This window comes from Xenopus tropicalis, chromosome 1 (assembly GCF_000004195.4).
Source record: "Xenopus tropicalis strain Nigerian chromosome 1, UCB_Xtro_10.0, whole genome shotgun sequence".
Taxonomy (NCBI): Eukaryota; Metazoa; Chordata; class Amphibia; order Anura; family Pipidae; genus Xenopus; species Xenopus tropicalis.
The window spans coordinates 22,116,775-22,135,353 of record NC_030677.2 but is presented as its reverse complement, the minus strand read 5'-3'; the positions used below and the strand labels follow the sequence as shown (position 1 = coordinate 22,135,353).

The following is an 18,579-nucleotide window of genomic DNA, read 5'->3' as shown; positions in this document are numbered from 1 at the left end:
GAAAGATGAATCATATAAGTGAATATGAAGGTTATATGAAATGTTATGGGTAGGGAAGAACAGTCACTTAGGCAGGGACCCTGGGTGATGTAGGGAAAGGTACAAAGTGCATACTGTATCACTTATTCATTTTAGATACTTACAGTATTTACTTAGGATACGGTGCTGATGATAGTTCTTAAGCCCCAAGAGGCATTTATTTAGTTACAGAAATTTGTTATAGACGAGGGGCCCCTGGCAATGCAGGGAGAATGGGACCCCTGGCAATGCAGGGAGAATGGGGCCCCTGGCAGTGCAGGGAGAATGGGGCCCCTGGCAGTGCAGGGAGAATGGGGCCCCTGGCAGTGCAGGGAGAATGGGGCCCCTGGCAGTGCAGGGAGAATGGGGCCCCTGGCAGTGCAGGGAGAATGGGGCCCCTGGCAATGCAGGGAGAATGGGGCCCCTAAGTGCCAAGTTAAATTAAATACATTGTAAAGCAATTCCTGTCCAACCAAAGGCAGGATCTTTTGGGCTTTTGTTCACCTTTAAAATAACTTCTAGTATGATCAAGTGATGTTCTGAGCCAATGTGCAGTTGGTCTCCATTTTTTATGGTGTCTGAATTATTTATAGGGATGCGTCGAATCCAGGATTCAGTTCAGAATTCGGCCAAGATTCAGCCTTTTTTTCAGCAGGATTTGGATTCCTGGTTGAACCGAATTTTTAAAATAATGTGTCACATAAACACGGAAGTTGAAAATGATTTGCTCGGTTTGGTATTCAGCCGAATCTTTCATGAAGGATTTGGGGTTCGACCGAATCCCAAAATATTGGATTCGGTGCATCCCTAATTATTTAGGTTTTTGTTTAGCACCACTCTTGTTTAGAATTGTAGCAGTTATCTGGTTGCTAGGCTTCAGTTTACCCTAGTAACCTGGAAGTAGTTTGAAAGAAATACAGATGAATAGGAGAGGTCTGAAAAGAAACTAAAAGTTGCTTGGAGGGATTGTGCTTTCCAGATCAAGGCAGCACACACTGCCCTGCACATCTGCAGTTGGCAACAGGAGGGGCCAAAAAAAACCCCAAGGAAGTGTGTGCTTCCCAGTGGCAAGGGACTCTCACTAGGGAATGAAGTTGCTCTGCTACATGCAGATAGATAAAGAGTCACTTTTGTCATATTAATCTAAATTTAATGTCTGTTGCAAAATTCAGTTGCCCTTGGATGTCCAAACTGGGGGTGAGGGGAGTGGGCTACAGGTCCCCAGGGGCACAGGGGTTGTTTGCCTTTAAACTGGTCTTCAATTGCAATTGGGCTTCATTTTTTCTTATGCGTGGTCTTTGAATTATTTAGCTTTTTGATCAGTAGCAGCTTGATATAACAGCTATCCTGTTGCTAGGGTCCAAATTACCCTAACAATGGAGAAGTGGTGAATATGAAAAGGAGCCTAAATAGAAAGATAAGTAAAAAAATATAACAATAACAAAAAAATCGTAGCCTCACAAAGCAACAGATTTTTTGTTTTTCAGGGTCAGTGACCCACAATTAAATGCTGGAAAGGTTTGGAAAAGGAGGAAAATTTATTCAAAAACCATAAAAAATGAAATAAAAAAAAAAAACAGTCGAAAAGTTGCTAAGAATTGGTCACTTTATAGCACTATAAAAGTTAATTTGTGGGTCAACTTCCCCTTTAAGCCACACTATTTCAATCACAAGGTTATAGTGAAAATAATTTTGTGCACTTACTGAAACTTGCAAATTGTAATGGTCAGAAAATGAGGCCTGTGCTTATTGGGCAACCTGGCTAAATGAGCGCAACTTCCTGTTGTCGGCCTCCTAGTGATACTGTCTTGGCAATGGGGCCTGCTGACTTGAGGGAATCACTGGGGGTGCCAAATGTTAGGAAGGCCCTCCCCCCCCCGTGGTTAAGATCGCTCACCTGATGCCCCAGGCAGAAAACCACACCAGCCTGGGGTACCTGCAGTACGAAGAGAGAAGGCAGAAGAGGATCACTCGCCTGCAGGTACCCCGGGCCGGTGCAATTTTTTGCTAATAGGAACACCAGCCTGGGGTATCAGGTAAGTGAATACAATCCCTGGGGGGGTGCCTAACCTTTTTACACCCACCTTTCCTTCTCCTTTAAAGTAGAAGAAAAGGTAAAATTCCTGGGGGTTCCAAAGGGATAATAATCACTTACCCTGTACTGGGGCTCCTGAAAACTGCACCGGACTTGGGTACTTGTATGCAAGCACCAAGCAGGGATCTTCTTCTGATTCTCCTTAATTCACTGACCCCAAGCCAATGCATGCCCCCTAGAGATAAAGGAAACCATATATATTGGCTTAAAGTTGTAGTTAACCTTTAGAAGAGAAGGAAAGGTACAATCACGGGGTGGGGTTGGTTGCTGGTACCCCAGACTGGTGCAGGTTTTTGCTAACAGGGGCACTAACCCGGGGTACAAGGTAAGTGATTGCAATCACTTGGGGGTGTCTAACATTTTGGCACCCCCCAGTAATTAATAACTCCTTTACGTTACTGTTACTACGTTATAGAATTACCAGTTCTAAGCCCAGTTGGTCTTCATTGTTTATTATTTTAAATGTTCATTGTTCATTTTATTGAATGTTCATTCGTTTTTGAATGATGTACGACCTGACCTTCTGGCTCAACTTCAGATGGGGGTCGCTGACCCCAGCAGCCAAAAATCTATTGCCCTTTGAGGCTACAGTGTTTTTGTTACTTTTTATTACTTATGTTTCTATTCAAGTCCTCTCTTTCAGATATATCTCACATATCTTTGAACTATATCTCTCATTCAAAGCACTCCCTGGCTGCTAAGGTAATTTGAACCCTAGCAACTAGATGACTGCTGAAATTCCAAATGTAGCACAGTTTTAATGTAAGCAGCTTGTAATACTGGTGAATATGGATGCCTTTATGCCATTTACACATGTATAGGGTGTATTTTGGTTGTGCAGGGCACGTGGAGCCGGCACAAGGAAGTTGCAGTTATGGTGCTTATTCTATGGTACGTTGCCCAATAAGTCGTTTCAGAGTATAATTACAGGCCATGAGTCAGCACTTTTTTCTTCCTATTTCACAGTGTGTGTGGGAGGTTTGGAAACAACTGAAAGAAGACTGAGATGTGCTGCTTTCGTCACTGTTGCAGGCTGCTACTGTAACCCTCACATCGTGGGATAGAGAGAGCAGCGGAGAGGATGATGGGAGGCAAAACAGCAGAGATGCAGCCGACAGCCAATCATGGATCTTCCAGAGTCATCTCTGTAGTGTTTGTGACTCTCCTGATTGACTTGTTAGGATTCACTCTCATACTCCCCCTTCTTCCCTCAATTCTGGAGCATTTCAGCAAGTCTGACGTGAGTACTAATATTTTGCAGATAATTAACCCGCTTAACCTGTAATGTTATGTTGGTCCAACAAGTTGGATCACTGCTCTGCACCATTATTTCTGCAACTTCTGTGATCAGGCGAGTTGCTTCAAATAATTGCATCAACTAATTATCACTAGGAAGTGTTATTGAGCCATAGATGGACTGATAAAACTGTCCAGTAAATCAAACATGTCAAATTCCTTTGATAAGAGGCCTTCCCAATACATTTTGTATACAGAGAGTGATGTGTGAGGGTGCAGTTACTGGTTGGGGATCACTGGGGTAGGAGGTGACATATAGCTTGGCTTTTGACATTAAGTGACTAATTGCCTTCTGTGTATATTTTGCTGTATTAATGCAGAGAGCCTTGGCCAAGCAAGTCTTGACAGGCTTAAGGTTGCCATACACATGCTGATACAGACTGCTGACTTGGCACTTCCAGACCAAGTTGGCAGCTTATTGGCCTGTGTGGCTCAGCCAACATCAGGCTGTTGTTTCAAAGAGAGACTAGGAGACTAAATGGAAATTAGAATACCACTGTTTACATTACAAAAACCTAATTCTAAGGTTACTGCCAAACATGGCAGATTCTCGGCCTGTGGATAAATAACATAAAGATATAGAAACCGGCTCTACTCTTCTTAAAGCTTCTTGATGTGCCTGCACCCAGAGCCAAGTGCAGGCAAATGGAGCAGATTTGTGCCAGGAACTGCATACTCAAACAGATTTGTGCCGAGAGTGCCCTGTGGGACTACATATAGGCCGATGCACTTGCTCCGGGTGCAGGGACATCAAGAAGCTTTTAGGAGCATAGGGGCAAATTGCAGGCCGAGAATCCACCACATCTGTAAGAAACGTACAGTGATCCCTTAATGAAAGTAACTGACGTGAAGGAGGCACTTCCCCGAGGATTCTGTGTATGGTAATGCTGAGACAAATTCTGCTAAATAAATGTGCTTTTTATCCCACACAGGACAGCCTTTATCAGACCATACAGCACAGTGTTGATTGGTTTGCTTCAGCTATTGGGGTGCCTCAAGAGAGAAAATACAACAGTGTTTTGTTTGGGGGTGAGTATAACATTACTGCAACTGCTCTGGCACTTTAGGCATGTTTTCTACTTAACCTTATCATGATAGTCGCGGGAAGCAGTTTTAGCAAATGTATTACTTTCCAATCAAATTAACCAATCAAATTATTACTTTCAGACAGGTCAGTTGAAAAGGTTAGGTTACAAGACCTAATGCAAACCTTGCAACTTTTATTAATCATCCTGAGTAGACTATTGGAAACTGACATTTTTGAGTAAAGGGGGAACCATTTGCGCACAGGCACTCTCATTTCCTAACGGTTCTCTAGTACAGGAAATGAAGATTGCAAAGAAAGTTACTTCCAAAATTTGTGGTTAGAACAGCCCAAGTGATGCAATCTATGTTAGGGACATGCAACGTCACCATCGGGGGTTTCTGAAATTACAGTTAATTATGTGGGTATATTGTCCCCACAGAAAATGCATTAATAGGAAACAATTAGAAAGCACTTTTTTTCACCTTAAATCCATTTTGTTGCTGACAGTGAGCACATTTTGCACATTGGCTCTGTGGTTTTAATTCTCTGTATTTTGGTGGGATTAATCCTATTCCAGCTGTGCAATGGGGGAATCAGAGAGAACTGTAAAGTGATAAAATAAATACAATAATTAATTCTAACTTTTTTTCAGGCTTTATAGGCACCATCTTCTCCCTCCTTCAGTTCATCTGCTCTCCACTCACTGGGGCTGCGTCTGATTATTTAGGAAGACGACGAGCCATGATGATTACAGCGGTATTTGCTTTAAAGTTCCATTATGCAATGCTGAGATTAAGCTAATTATTTGAGGAAATATCATCTTCAAGCGAGTTTCAGGGTGAAGACACACAGGGCGATTAGTTGCCACAACTTTTAAATAAGACTGTTGCAGCGACTAATCACAGTGACTTTTTTGCCATAGGGTAGAATAGAAGCCGCTGCAACTGATCGCTCGCGAGTTTCTGCTATGGAGATTAGTCGCCGCAACTTTTTAAAAATGCATGTCTTTGCCCTCACACCACTTTTCTCATAAACTGTACTCAGGGTCGGACTGGGCCGCCGGGACACCGGGAAAAAACCTGGTGGGCCCCGGCGGCCCAGACCCCGACCCCTGCCGGCACTCCCCCGGGAGGATTATGGAGGCGCAGCGAGGCCCCTAGTGGGTGCGTTAGACACGGCTGGTGGGGGCACCTGCATGGCCCCTGGGGCTTCAGCCCCGGTGGGCCCTGCACCCCCCAGTTCAACCCTGACTGTACTGACAAAAGATAAGCAATTGCGTAGATGGAAGGAGATGGTTGTGTGAATTATGCACGGAGGAGGTTCCCTGGTACCCTGTTCATGTTATGTTGGGTTTCAGATTAACCCAGCATAATCCTGCCCAGTACATACATCGGCAGTTTATGCAATGCACTCTTTTAAATTCAATCTTATGTATTGGGTGATGAGGAAAACAATATTAAATATATGCTGATATATTAGTTTGTAGTTTGTGTTTCAAAGTCTTTCCCTGTCTTTCTGCCTTCCCTTCACCCTTTTTCAGATTTTCTCCTGGTTATTACATCCATCTTTCTTATTCCTCTTGTGCCTTTCTTCTTCCATTTTTTTTTACCTTTCTGTCTCTGTGTCTCTTCCTAACATTCTATTGCTAGGACAGTAGTGTAATGTTGGGACAGGGATATGAAACAATGTGTAATCAGACACTTTCTCATGATCATACTAGGTAACCCCTATAGACTTCTTGTTGAGTGATCCTAATTCCACCACACCTTTATCCTTCTACCCCATCTGCTAAAGCTTCTGCTCCACATTATTTACCTTAACCCATTTCATATACTTTTGTGAGAGATTTCATAGTATTAGAGAATACCTATCTTTATATACAGCGACAAAGTTTGTGTGCTATTTGCTGATGTGCATCTCTTCCACAGGTGGGGTTAATCTTCTCTTACACTTTATGGGCCATCTCCAGAAGTTTTGGGATCTTCATTCTTTCTCGGGTTGTTGGCGGACTAAGTAAAGGCAATGTCAGTCTGTGTACAGCTATAATTGCAGATTTGCCCTTGCTGAAGAACCGGAGCACAGGCATGGTACGTAGATTATTGCCCTAATATGCTATCTGCTGCATTGTAGTCATTTAAAACTCAGATTTACCAGCCGTGGAAGAAATAATCTGCTCTTGTACTCTTTACCAAAATCTTTTTTTTATGGAAGATTTACTGGGATTATGATGGCATTATTTCTTTCTGCTTTCTGCTATAACTCTCTTTATACTGAGTATTCTGCTATGGGACACACCACCATGCTGTAATAAATATATATATATATATATATATATATATATATATATATAATGCTTGATGAAGCTGTATGCAAATTCACAACGGCTTGTTAAAATGTTACAGCTGTGTTAGGATTGTGGTATAGGGGTTTCTCAGTGATAATCCCAAGGTAACAATCTTAAAAATGTGTTATTTCTGGGTGGGGTTAGCTAGTACAGGGAAAACAAAATAACAAGATGTAATGCAGCTATCCCAGCATCGGGAATGTTGCATCTATACAGATCTTCAGAAACATGTGAGGTGTAAACTGATAGATTAGGGATCTTGTTGCGGTTCAGCAAGGGCTGGAGTGCATCTGGGTAAAAGTGCCTGATTTACAGAGCTGCCTTTCTCATGACCCTGACCTAACCAATAAAGTAAACTAAAGATCTGCTTAGAAGAACCCTGAGTTTACTGGAACTGCTTCTTTAGACCTTGATGGAAAGCAGGCCAGATAATTACAAGGAGCCAAAAAGTCTCTTTTTTTTCTCTAAATGTTTGATGACATCATTATAGTTGTTCCTGGTAGAATCAACAGTACCTGGGAATTCCGGAATCGTCTTAACTAATGTGTTTGCCATATGGTTTGTGTCAGTGAACCCTTCCATATTCTTACACGTGGAAGTAATAGTAGTGCTCTGTTACAGTATCAAGTTCTGAGCAGCATCAGGCAGCTATACGGAATTCCTGCGGTACTTAATGTTTGCTATAATAGGCAGGTTGTATTAGATAGAAGTAAGTTTATGCCTCAGATTTCCTCCCGCATTTTAAAAACACACAGGGTATTAATTGATCCTAATGTGTGTGAATGTGATAGGGGCCTAGATTGTAAACTCACTGGGGCAGGGACTGAAGGGAATGTGATAGGGACCTTAGATTGTAAGCTCACTGGGGCAGGGAGTGATGGGAATGTGATAGGGACCTTAGATTGTAAGCTCACTGGGGCAGGGACTGATGGGAATGTGATAGGGACCTTAGATTGTAAGCTCACTGGGGCAGGGACTGATGGGAATGTGATAGGGACCTTAGATTGTAAGCTCCACTGGGACAGGGACTGATGGGAATGTGATAGGGACCTTAGATTGGAAGCTCACTGGGGCAGGGACTGATGGGAATGTGATAGGGACCTTAGATTGTAAGCTCCACTGGGACAGGGACTGATGGGAATGTGATAGGGACCTTAGATTGGAAGCTCACTGGGGCAGGAACTTATGGGAATGTGATAGGGACCTTAGATTGTAAGCTCACTGGGGCAGGGACTGATGGGAATGTGATAGGGACCTTAGATTGTAAGCTCACTGGGGCAGGAACTGATGGGAATGTGATAGGGACCTTAGATTGTAAGCTCACTGGGGCAGGGACTGATGGGAATGTGATAGGGACCTTAGATTGTAAGCTCCACTGGGGCAGGGACTGGTGTGAATGATTAACAATCTCTGTAAAGAACTGTGTAATATGTCAGCACTGTATAAACAAAGGAGAGCGGCAATAATAAATGCAGGACAAACACATATAATGGTTACCATGTGTTTGACCAGGATAACTTTTATTTTAAAAATAACATTTGTTTTAAAAATACATTCCCATTGAAATTTTATCACAGCCTGGCACGTTACTTGGCCCGTTTAGCTCTTGTATTGGTTGTTTTTGTATGTAAACCTTTATGTTCACTATATACACATTTATTGCACAGTACTACGGAATTTGTTGGAGCTTTATAAATTCAGGTTATATACTAATAATAATTAATAAAGATTAATCAAAATTAGATTTTCAGTCATAGTATATGTATACAGAGTACGTAAGTTTAATATGATGTGGACATTGATATTCTGACAATATGCAATTGGTCTTCATTTTTTATGGTTTTTCAGTTATTTAGCTTTTTGTTCAGCAGCTCCCCATTTGGTAGTTTAGCTGCTATCTGGTTGCTAGGGTCTTATTTACCCTATAACATACTAAAAGTTAATTTAAAAGTGAACCAGCCATTTAATTAATTAACTCAGTATGGGCAGGATACTGGAGTTCACAGAGAGGATTAGCAGAATATCTGACACAAATGTACTTGCCCTCATGGGCTTACGCAGGTTGTGTTTGGTTCAAAGTGAAATCTGCAGGTCTCTGCCGTCTGAAGTCGAGGTCAGGTATCTGTCTGCGGCTTTTTGCACAATGCCCCTCCCATTAATAACAAGCCTTATATAGAACATTAGTGCACATATCCTGTAGGACAATGAGAGTCTCTTGTGCAAATTACAATTACAATGCCAGCTACATTACACAGAGTTGTGTCCATCACAGTTGCGCGCATTGCGTCCAAATGAACACTATTGTGCGCATGTGATTGTATGAATCAGATGTAAGTTGCGCCTAGTATTTTGCATCACTTTTTGTTCCATTCGGTGACAGTCTGCTGCTCCTGCTGACACAACACGCCATGGGAACCCGGCAATTACTGCTACAACTAGGGTGCTGATAGATTCAGGGTTCTGCAGTGCCCATAGGCAGACTTGTCAGTGATTCTACAGGCTGGATGGGCCCATGTGTAACTGCAAGGGGTGTGTGTGGACACCTTTTAAGGTACAGTGCCAATATGCACATAAGCTAAGTGTGTATGCACACTCGCTAGGGTGTACAGGTCACATACTGGAATGCATTGAATATGTTTCTTTTGCCACTCAAAATCTACTAACCCCCTTGGGTAGATACTCTGAGGTGTGTGTGTGTCTGGGTTGTGTTTCTGCCCTTGTTCATCTGCCCTTCTGCTTGTCTGCTCCTGTGTTCTGCCTCTCTCAGTGTAAGAAACACACATTTTGACAGCAAAGCCATTAAGCCCATTCAGCCTACTCATAAATTCTTAATCCTATATTTGTTTTATAAAATTGGTTTATAACAGCGTAAAGGGGAAGCTTACCTACTAGAGGAGAAAGGTGGAATTTGATTCTTTTAAAACCACATTACCGACCTCTAAAGCAAAATCATTGTATTTTAGGGAGAATGATGTCAGTTTTATTTGGCTAACACTTATCTGTGACATACTTCCTGCTAGACACAGCTGCTTCCTTTACAGCTCACATAGAGCATCACAGCAGTGGCAAAGGAAACAATAAAACGTCCGACTGGCTGTCTCTATAGTTCATACATGTTACAGTCATGCCGGATCTGGTGACAGAATAGGAACTCTCTCAGTACGAGCAGGTTAAGGGAATAATTCTCTGTTTTATGCACCATCCTCTCCCTACTAAATAATATACCCAGTCTGCACGTATGAAAATCGTATCCCCACATGATGTTACCAGCACACACTCCCTGTAATACTGGCAACAGCGGTGTTCCAGGGGTCCTTACCACCCTAAGCCACCCTTTCAGATGCCACGCCAGGCACCTTTCTGAGCTTCACACAGGGACAAGGGGGGCCTCAATTGCATTCTCTGCACTAGCAGAGCCAAGATTCCAATTTAAAAATCAGTATTTTGGCACTAGAAGTTACCAGGAGTGACTTTTTGCTGCCCCTTCAGGTGAGTTTCTGAACAGCAGCGCCCCAGCTGGCAACAAATTCATGTGGTGGCTCCTCAGCAGCAAATACCTGTACCCTCCCAGCCTTCCTGTTTCCAAGACTTTCTTAACTGATGAATTGGTTACACTATTAATAATATAATTTATTATCACTTGAAGTACAAGGGAACCAGGCCTGGACTGGCAATCTGTGGGTTTGGGCAAATGCCAGATGGGCTGCTGTAAGATGCCACAGACACTCACTATTTATTGGGCTGCTGGGGGGTTGTTTGGGCCTCTGTGTACTTGAATGTCAGGGGTAATCTGAATCCCAGTCCAACCGTGCCATGGGGAAAAGTAACCCAAACAGCCACTGCATTGCAAACAGGGAATTCCGCAATCTTGTAATAAGGATTTGCCTGTGTGGCCATTCTGATGCTAAAGTTCCATTATATGACTTGCACATCCCTCTTTTGTTGATACAGAGCATTATTGTAGATATAAACTGTGCTGTATTGGACTCACAGGAAATAAACCATCTGTTCTGTACTTGTTATTCCCTAGGTTTCTTCCTGTTAAACAGTTGTCTTCAATTAATGTCTCTTGAAAATAGTGTTTCTCCTTTCCTATAGCAAACTATGTTGTTGTTTCCCAATGTCCGCCTTAAAGTGTTACATTATCGCTCCTTGGTAGTGGGAATCCTTGCTTGAGACCCAGCATTCTTAGCATTTTAGCACAGAGGTTGGGAGAAATTTATATCTGGATTAGCTGCTTCACTGCTGGAATCTACATGTTCCACTGACGTAAGTGAGATATATGGCAAAACAGTCGGAGAAATCTCTTATTATCAGAAGATACGGACTCGATCCTTCAGGAGAGGACACAAGAAGGGCTTGTTCTCTGAGTCAGACCTTCCACATCTCAGTGTGATGTTATTACAGGCTCACTGTCATCTACATGGGGTGGCATAGGCCTGCTGCTGACTACACCAGGATTGGATGGATAAGAAATAAGCCCCAAACTTAATAAGCCAGATTTCTCTTATAGCCCTCATTTATGTCTTGCTTGGTGAAGCTTAGGAGAAAGATCCTATGCACATGTCTAAATAAGGGGTTCGATCCCCTCCTGTACTCAACATCTCTTGGGTGATATGTTTCTCTCTTCTTGTTGCAACTACTGTATTATAAATAAGGGAAGACACAGCTTTACATTATGGCATTTGCATTTAGGCTCATTAGAGTCGTTCGTGTCAATTTCATGAGAATAAACCTAAAGTAGGTGGAAACAGGAGCTACTCTGCGCAAATATGGGAAACCCAACATGGATCCTGCCTTTGGAATAGAATGCAATACCCAGTTCTTTCAGGCAGAACCTGTAGCCACTGTACTGCGCTGTGATTTGGAAATGAATTTTGCTGTGTATTGTATTTATCTTTTTTTTTGGAACTCACCTTGGAGGTCTATGCTCCAGATCTGGGTCATTAGCTGAGGGTGCCCAAGTGAAGCCCCCTGCTGTCACCACTCCCACTACTCTGCTAACCTTCTTCTGCCATCACTGTCTGGATGCGCAGGGTCGGAGTCCTAGCACCCCACAACCATTGCACCCTAGGCTTGTGCCTCTGCCTCTGGTTCTGGCCCTACTGTGTCTAGAAGTGGTTCCATATCTGTATAATACATAAGAAGGCTATTGACATTGCATTAGGGAACCCTGGAATTACCAACAGGTCCTGGCTGACAGTAAATTTCAGGGTACCATTGGGCCGTTGCATAACACTTGCACATAATTCAGTCTGGGCCTGATGGACCTTTTACTTTAGGATAACCTGTGTTTCAACGAAGGGAAGAAAATTTCCTATACATATTCACATCTTGGCTGCCATTTGGGGGGGGGGGGTAACAGGCGGCACTCCTGTCAGGTAGAATGCCTTGCTGGCACTGGTTTAGCTACATTGCTATACTTGTTCTGCATTGCGTTATGTATTGAAATGAAGGTAAAATCACTGCTGATGGGTAAAGAAGTGCTCACTTACATTCTGTCCATGTGACTCTCATAATGATATGGATTAAAAGAAATCATTTCTCTTCTTTCTCCTCTCAGGCAATGATTGGTGTAGCATTTTCCCTGGGCTTCACTATCGGCCCAATGATTGGAGCCTACTTTGCAATGAATGCAGCCAGTGAGGAGATCTTCTATGTCCGCCCAGCTCTACTTGCCCTTTTCTTCGCGGTAGCAGATTTGATTTTTATCTTCTTGTTTCTTCCAGAGACACTCCCAAAGGAAAACAGGGTAAGAGATATAACAAAAAGGTGTGCCCAGCATTATATTATAATATATAAGGTACCTAACAACTGTTGTTACATACACACACAGACACACAACAGTGCACAGAATGTAACTTAACAACAAAACCACAAACAATTGATGAGCTCATTGATGCCCACCGTCCCTCAGAGGAACCGGACAGGATGGAATCATGGTTCTTATGACATTGTTTAATACACAGGCCGATTCTAGCTGCCGATATTGGTCCCTTAACCGACTTGGCAGCTTACCAGCCCGTGTATGGGGATTAAGGATGGGCCTGTCTGACTGATATCTGGCCTGAAATCGGCCAGATATCGGATCGGGGACCGCATCGGCTCATTGATGCGGTCCCCGAACCGACTGCGCCTATACCCATTGTTCTAATTCGATCGTTTGGCCCCAGGGCCAAATAACTGAATTGGCCTGAATTAGCCCGATATAGCCCACCCGTAGGTGGGGATATAGGGAGAAGATCTCCGATCGACCTCGCCAAGCAAGCGGATCTTAGCGTGTATGACCACCTTTAGTCACAAAGCCTTGTAGAGACCCCACCTAATCTTTAAAAGAACAATGGAGTGAAAATCACTAAGGGGGCCTATTTACGAGTCTCCCCCCTATTGATTATGATTACTGACCTTGGACTCTGGGCCAGTACTCCTTTTGCTCCTGCTAACTTTGGATCCCAGCCTCGTTCTCCAATAGACACTAAATTGTGTTAAGAAAAAAAAAAAAAAAAAAATTACATATAGGGAATGTTATAAATTCTGAATACAATGAATCTGGGGTATAGTCCTATCAACTGCATCGGCCCAGGCTATATTTTGGTTCGCTGAAAGCAATATTCCCCAGGCTGGTGCATTTTTTAGCCCTGGTTCCAAGGATAGTGATAGAAAAGAAGCAAGAAAAGATGGGGCAGGTATCCAGCATAAATACTCTCACCAAGGGGAATAGGTGGTCCAGGCGCATCAGCCCCAGAACTTCAGCTCAGGGGGCAGAAAACCAACAGCAGTAGAATAAGGGGGGCATTCAGGGATTCCACAAGGGCCGCAAAAATAAAAGTTACATTGAAAATATATAAAATATAAAACATTATAAAATACATAAGCATTGAGATGCGTATCTTTTTATTGTAATTTTCAATAAAGATTTTTACTTCTATTATTGTGACTCGTGTGGAATCCTCATGTGCCTGGATCCCCCCTTTGTGTACTGCTAGTGACCACATAACCATAGGCAAATACTGAGATATATATATATATTCATACAAGGAGCAGGGGGTTCTGCTTATGCTTCAACCCATTTCTCAGAATATTGCAGAAAGTCAGATTTGGTACTAATGTCAGTGTTTGTCCAGTTGTGTTTTATTACATGTGTTATATCCTTAGTATTTATAGGACTTCCCATAAATGTCATTATTTTTTTCTCTTTTCCTTAAAAGTTTAGCATTCATTTGATTTTCACTTCAGACAGCCCAAGGCTATGGGGAAGCGCCCCCTGTGGCATCAGGAAGAGGCAGTACAGTACATTACATACATTACACTACATTATGTATGTATGTATGTATATCTTTATTTATAAAGCGCTACTTATGTACCAGCGCTGTACAGTAGAATACATTAATACAAACAGGGGGTTAATAAGATAATAGATAAATACAAAGTACAACAATAAATACAAGATACAGTTACAGTTGCAATAAGTTAAGAGTCAAAGACACAAGAGGAAGGAGGTCCCTGCCCCGTAGAGCTTACTATCTATATGGGAGGGTAACTTACAGCTACAAATAGGCAAATATAAGTGCTGTAGGTCACAGTGGGTGACATTACAATATAAGTGCTATTTCCCAGATCAGGGTCTTTTAGTTTAGTTTTAAAAAGACTGAGGGAGGATTCTCTCCGAAGGAGATCAGGGAGGGCATTCCAAATGTAAGGGGCAGCAGGGCAGAAAGGTTTAAGGTGGGAAAATTATATACATTACAGTACATTATATAGTGGCAAGTCACGCCCTGAGAGTTCATTCTCCATTGACAACTGATTATATACCCCTATTCCATCTGCACCTAGAACCATAGCGGTTTTGCCTATGTTTAAGAAGTGTTAATGACATTGTTGCAGTTACATAGACTGGATTCCCCTGAACAAACAGGTTTTACGAAATCTGTAAGAGATGAGCCGAGGGAAGAATGGGTGACTGAGAGGAAATGGCTTAATTATAACCGCCCATTACTGTCCCATTGATTCAGCTGGAATTAGCAGTGCTCTCACCCACCACATTTCCTGTCTGTGTCTTAAGCTAATGATCCGTCCCTGCCGTATTCTGATTGGCTTGTTCTACAATCTGTTCCATTAGTAATATCTGACTTCAGGTCCTGGGAGGCACCTTCCCTTCACCTTTGCAATTTCAGCAAATGCTGGCATCTGTTACTGGGTGATAGGTGCCTTTTAGTGCCCTTTATCACTTCTGCTTTGATCTGAAATTACAGGGGAACTTTACTCAAACACAACTTGAGCTTTTTGAAAAGTAAACACAATTTTATGTTTTTTTACTAATGCAAAATCCCTAAGAATATGAGTATATTCTAGACTGAAAACAGGGTTGGCCACTTTGTTACCCTGCAGCTCCTATGAACTGCAAATCTGGCAATTACACTGCATTTAAAATCTAGTATAGAATGCAGGGAGTTGTAGTTTCTTGTGGGACAGTAAAGCTGCTCATACATGCAGGAATTGGTCAGGCAGTTTTGGGCCAATCCCCCAGACCTAAAAGCAAATCAAAATAAAAAACAAATACAAATGAATTTGATTGAAAAGTGATTAGATTGTAAGCCTCTCTGCCTGGCCTGGAGGTTTTTGCAGTGCCTTTGCCCCAGCCCGCAGTGTGACTTGTGAGGGTCATGCAGTGGGAATGTGAGTTTAACAATCTGTTGCAAGAATCTCAGCCATGCCTATGTATATAGGGTGTGTATGTGTAAAATAATCCACTCCGCTCCCACTCCAACAACTTAACTGTTTCTGGGCAAGAACTAACCGCTAATTACATCTAATAAACGATCTGTGTGAGTGAAAGTGGTAAGTGCTGATGCATTATTTCCCTAAAGCACCGTGGAATGTGTAGGTTCTATATAAAGCATAATAATAATAATTAGTGCAGGTTTGGGTCTCCGAATGTTTTGCTGAACAAACACACAGCAGTACCACTTACCCCCCTAATGGCAGAGACACAGGTACAAACACTTATGTAGCCCCCCCAACAGGGAATAGATGACCTTGTGGAACCAAGGCTAAGGCTGCATTAGGAGGAAACGCATAAAAGGGACTGCTATTTCCAGGGACACTGCAGAGTCTTCAAGGACTGAGACATTAATGTCGGATAGACCCGGGGGGGGGGGGGGGGGTTCTTTACTTATACCTTACATTTTAATGATTTTGTTTTCATTTACATTCTGCTTTTGTAACTTATACACCGTATGGGAGACTGCTTGGTATAACTATTCAGATAGGAGAACCAATAATTCCATTTTGGCTTTTAGAATGTGGGTAATTTGTTTAAGGTGGTCTATTGACCATCACTGTGTTATTCATTGTGATAGGTTGTACATACATACATACATACATACATACATACATACATACATACATATATATATAATAGAGAGTGAAAATGTCCCGCACTCACAGGTCTTAGGTGAAACAAAAACTGTTTATTTAAACATCTAATATAATGTGTATATATATACAAAATAGTCCATAGGGTGCACACCATTTGCAGCAACAAAACCTGGGTGCTAGTACCAAAACAAATGCACTGGAAAAAGGACAGCACTCCTAGGATTTAAAGAATTGTGAGCAAAATTTAAAAATAGAAAGGTTTATCACTTTAATCTTCATCTGGAGTGAAAAACAGATATATACATTCGCTCATAATGTTTCATTTTATTTCTCTAGCATTGGATTATCCCTAGTACATAGGGATATAATGATTTGGGCTCCTCCCCTTGTACCATTTAATGGCTGCCTGACACAGAGTCTTGCTGGTATTTTATGTGTTGTTTATATGAGGATTGTCCTTATCTAGGTGAGTTTTGCCTTACTAATGCTATAATACATAGCCCCGAATCAGTCGTGCTGGCTGATACATTATATAACTTTAAGAAGGGGCTGGATGGATTCTTAGCAAGTGAGGGAATACAGGGGTAGGGGAGATAGCTCTCAGTACAAGTGAGGGAATACAGGGGTAGGGGGGATAGCTCTCAGTACAAGTGAGGGAATACAGGGGTAGGGGAGATAGCTCTCAGTACAAGTGAGGGAATAGAGGGTTATGGGAGATAGCTCTCAGTACAAGTGAGGGAATACAGGGGTAGGGGAGATAGCTCTCAGTACAAGTGAGGGAATACAGGGGTAGGGGAGATAGCTCTCAGTACAAGTGAGGGAATACAGGGGTATGGGAGATAGCTCTCAGTACAAGTGAGGGAATACAGGGGTAGGGGGGATAGCTCTCAGTACAAGTGAGGGAATACAGGGGTAGGGGAGATAGCTCTCAGTACAAGTGAGGGAATACAGGGGTAGGGGAGATAGCTCTCAGTACAAGTGAGGGAATACAGGGGTAGGGGAGATAGCTCTCAGTACAAGTGAGGGAATACAGGGGTAGGGGAGATAGCTCTCAGTACAAGTGAGGGAATACAGGGGTAGGGGGGATAGCTCTCAGTACAAGTGAGGGAATACAGGGGTAGGGGGGATAGCTCTCAGTACAAGTGAGGGAATACAGGGGTAGGGAGATAGCTCTCAGTACAAGTGAGGGAATACAGGGGTAGGGAGATAGCTCTCAGTACAAGTGAGGGAATACAGGGGTAGGGGAGATAGCTCTCAGTACAAGTGAGGGAATACAGGGGTAGGGGGGATAGCTATCAGTACAAGTGAGGGAATACAGGGGTAGGGGAGATAGCTCTCAGTACAAGTGAGGGAATACAGGGGTAGGGGGGATAGCTCTCAGTACAAGTGAGGGAATACAGGGGTAGGGGGGGATAGCTCTCAGTACAAGTGAGGGAATACAGGGGTAGGGGAGATAGCTCTCAGTACAAGTGAGGGAATACAGGGGTAGGGGGGATAGCTATCAGTACAAGTGAGGGAATACAGGGGTAGGGGAGATAGCTCTCAGTACAAGTGAGGGAATACAGGGTTATGGGAGATAGCTCTCAGTACAAGTGAGGGAATACAGGGTTATGGGAGATAGCTCTTAGTACAAGTTGCCCCAGGGACTGGTCCGATTGCCATCTTGGAGTCAGGAAGGAATTTTTTCCCCTCTGCGGCAAATTAGAGAGGCTTCAGATGGGGATTTTTTTGCCTTCCTCTGGATCAACTAGCAGTTAGGCAGGTTATATATAGGCATTATGGTTGAACTTGATGGACGTATGTCTTTTTTCAACCTAACTTACTATGTTACTATGTTACATTCAGATTGGGTTCCATGCAAACTCATAACGCTGCCATCAGCCAGTTTTATTTTTGGTCCCTTTTATGCCAACAGGCTGGGGCGGACAAGTCCGCAGACTAAATCTGCCTGTGTTTGGGCATCTCAAGACAAAGCAGGGAGAATACACATAACTTTTTAAAGCAATTCACTATTGATTAGCTGCAATACAGAAGTCATACATAATCTTTTTTTTTAAGCTGCTTCTCCCAAACTGAGAACTAAGTATGTGTTTTTGTTTCCGTCTAGGTTCCTTCTGTAACGGCTGGTTTTAAAGGGGCCTCAGATCTGCTCAGTCCCGTTGCTCTGTTTCATTTCTCAGCCATCACAAGAAGAAAGGGCTCTCCTTCCCCTGAGAGTATGTGCAAAGCTTTCCTCTTCATCAGCTCTTTGGTCTGCATTGTACAACATAACGAGTTAACATGAACAACCGGCCAAAGGAACCCCAGCAGCTCCATGCACGTGGAACCCCTGGGGATAATGTATTCTTGCACAGACTGCTGGTGTTCCTTGGTTATATTTGGGTTTGCATACCCCCAATTTCTTCAGGGGCAGGAAGTAAA

General features: G+C 42.8%; 1 protein-coding gene across 6 annotated transcripts in view; it reads left to right on the top strand.

The window, feature by feature from the left end:
• The window catches only part of mfsd10 (major facilitator superfamily domain containing 10), a 48,835-nt gene that overhangs the window by 17,860 nt on the left and 12,396 nt on the right, over positions 1-18,579 (top strand). For 4 of the 6 annotated variants that reach the window (XM_031895306.1, XM_031895305.1, XM_031895307.1 and 1 more), the window contains 6 exons: positions 3,080-3,353; positions 4,342-4,438; positions 5,089-5,192; positions 6,365-6,523; positions 12,344-12,532; positions 18,266-18,374. In XM_031895306.1, coding sequence (XP_031751166.1) covers positions 3,195-3,353; positions 4,342-4,438; positions 5,089-5,192; positions 6,365-6,523; positions 12,344-12,532; positions 18,266-18,374 — 817 coding nt within the window. In that variant the 5' untranslated portion in view covers positions 3,080-3,194. The remainder of the gene's footprint in view (positions 1-3,079; positions 3,354-4,341; positions 4,439-5,088; positions 5,193-6,364; positions 6,524-12,343; positions 12,533-18,265; positions 18,375-18,579) is intronic. The other 2 variants (XM_031895308.1, XM_004911269.4) reach the window with 1 other exon arrangement.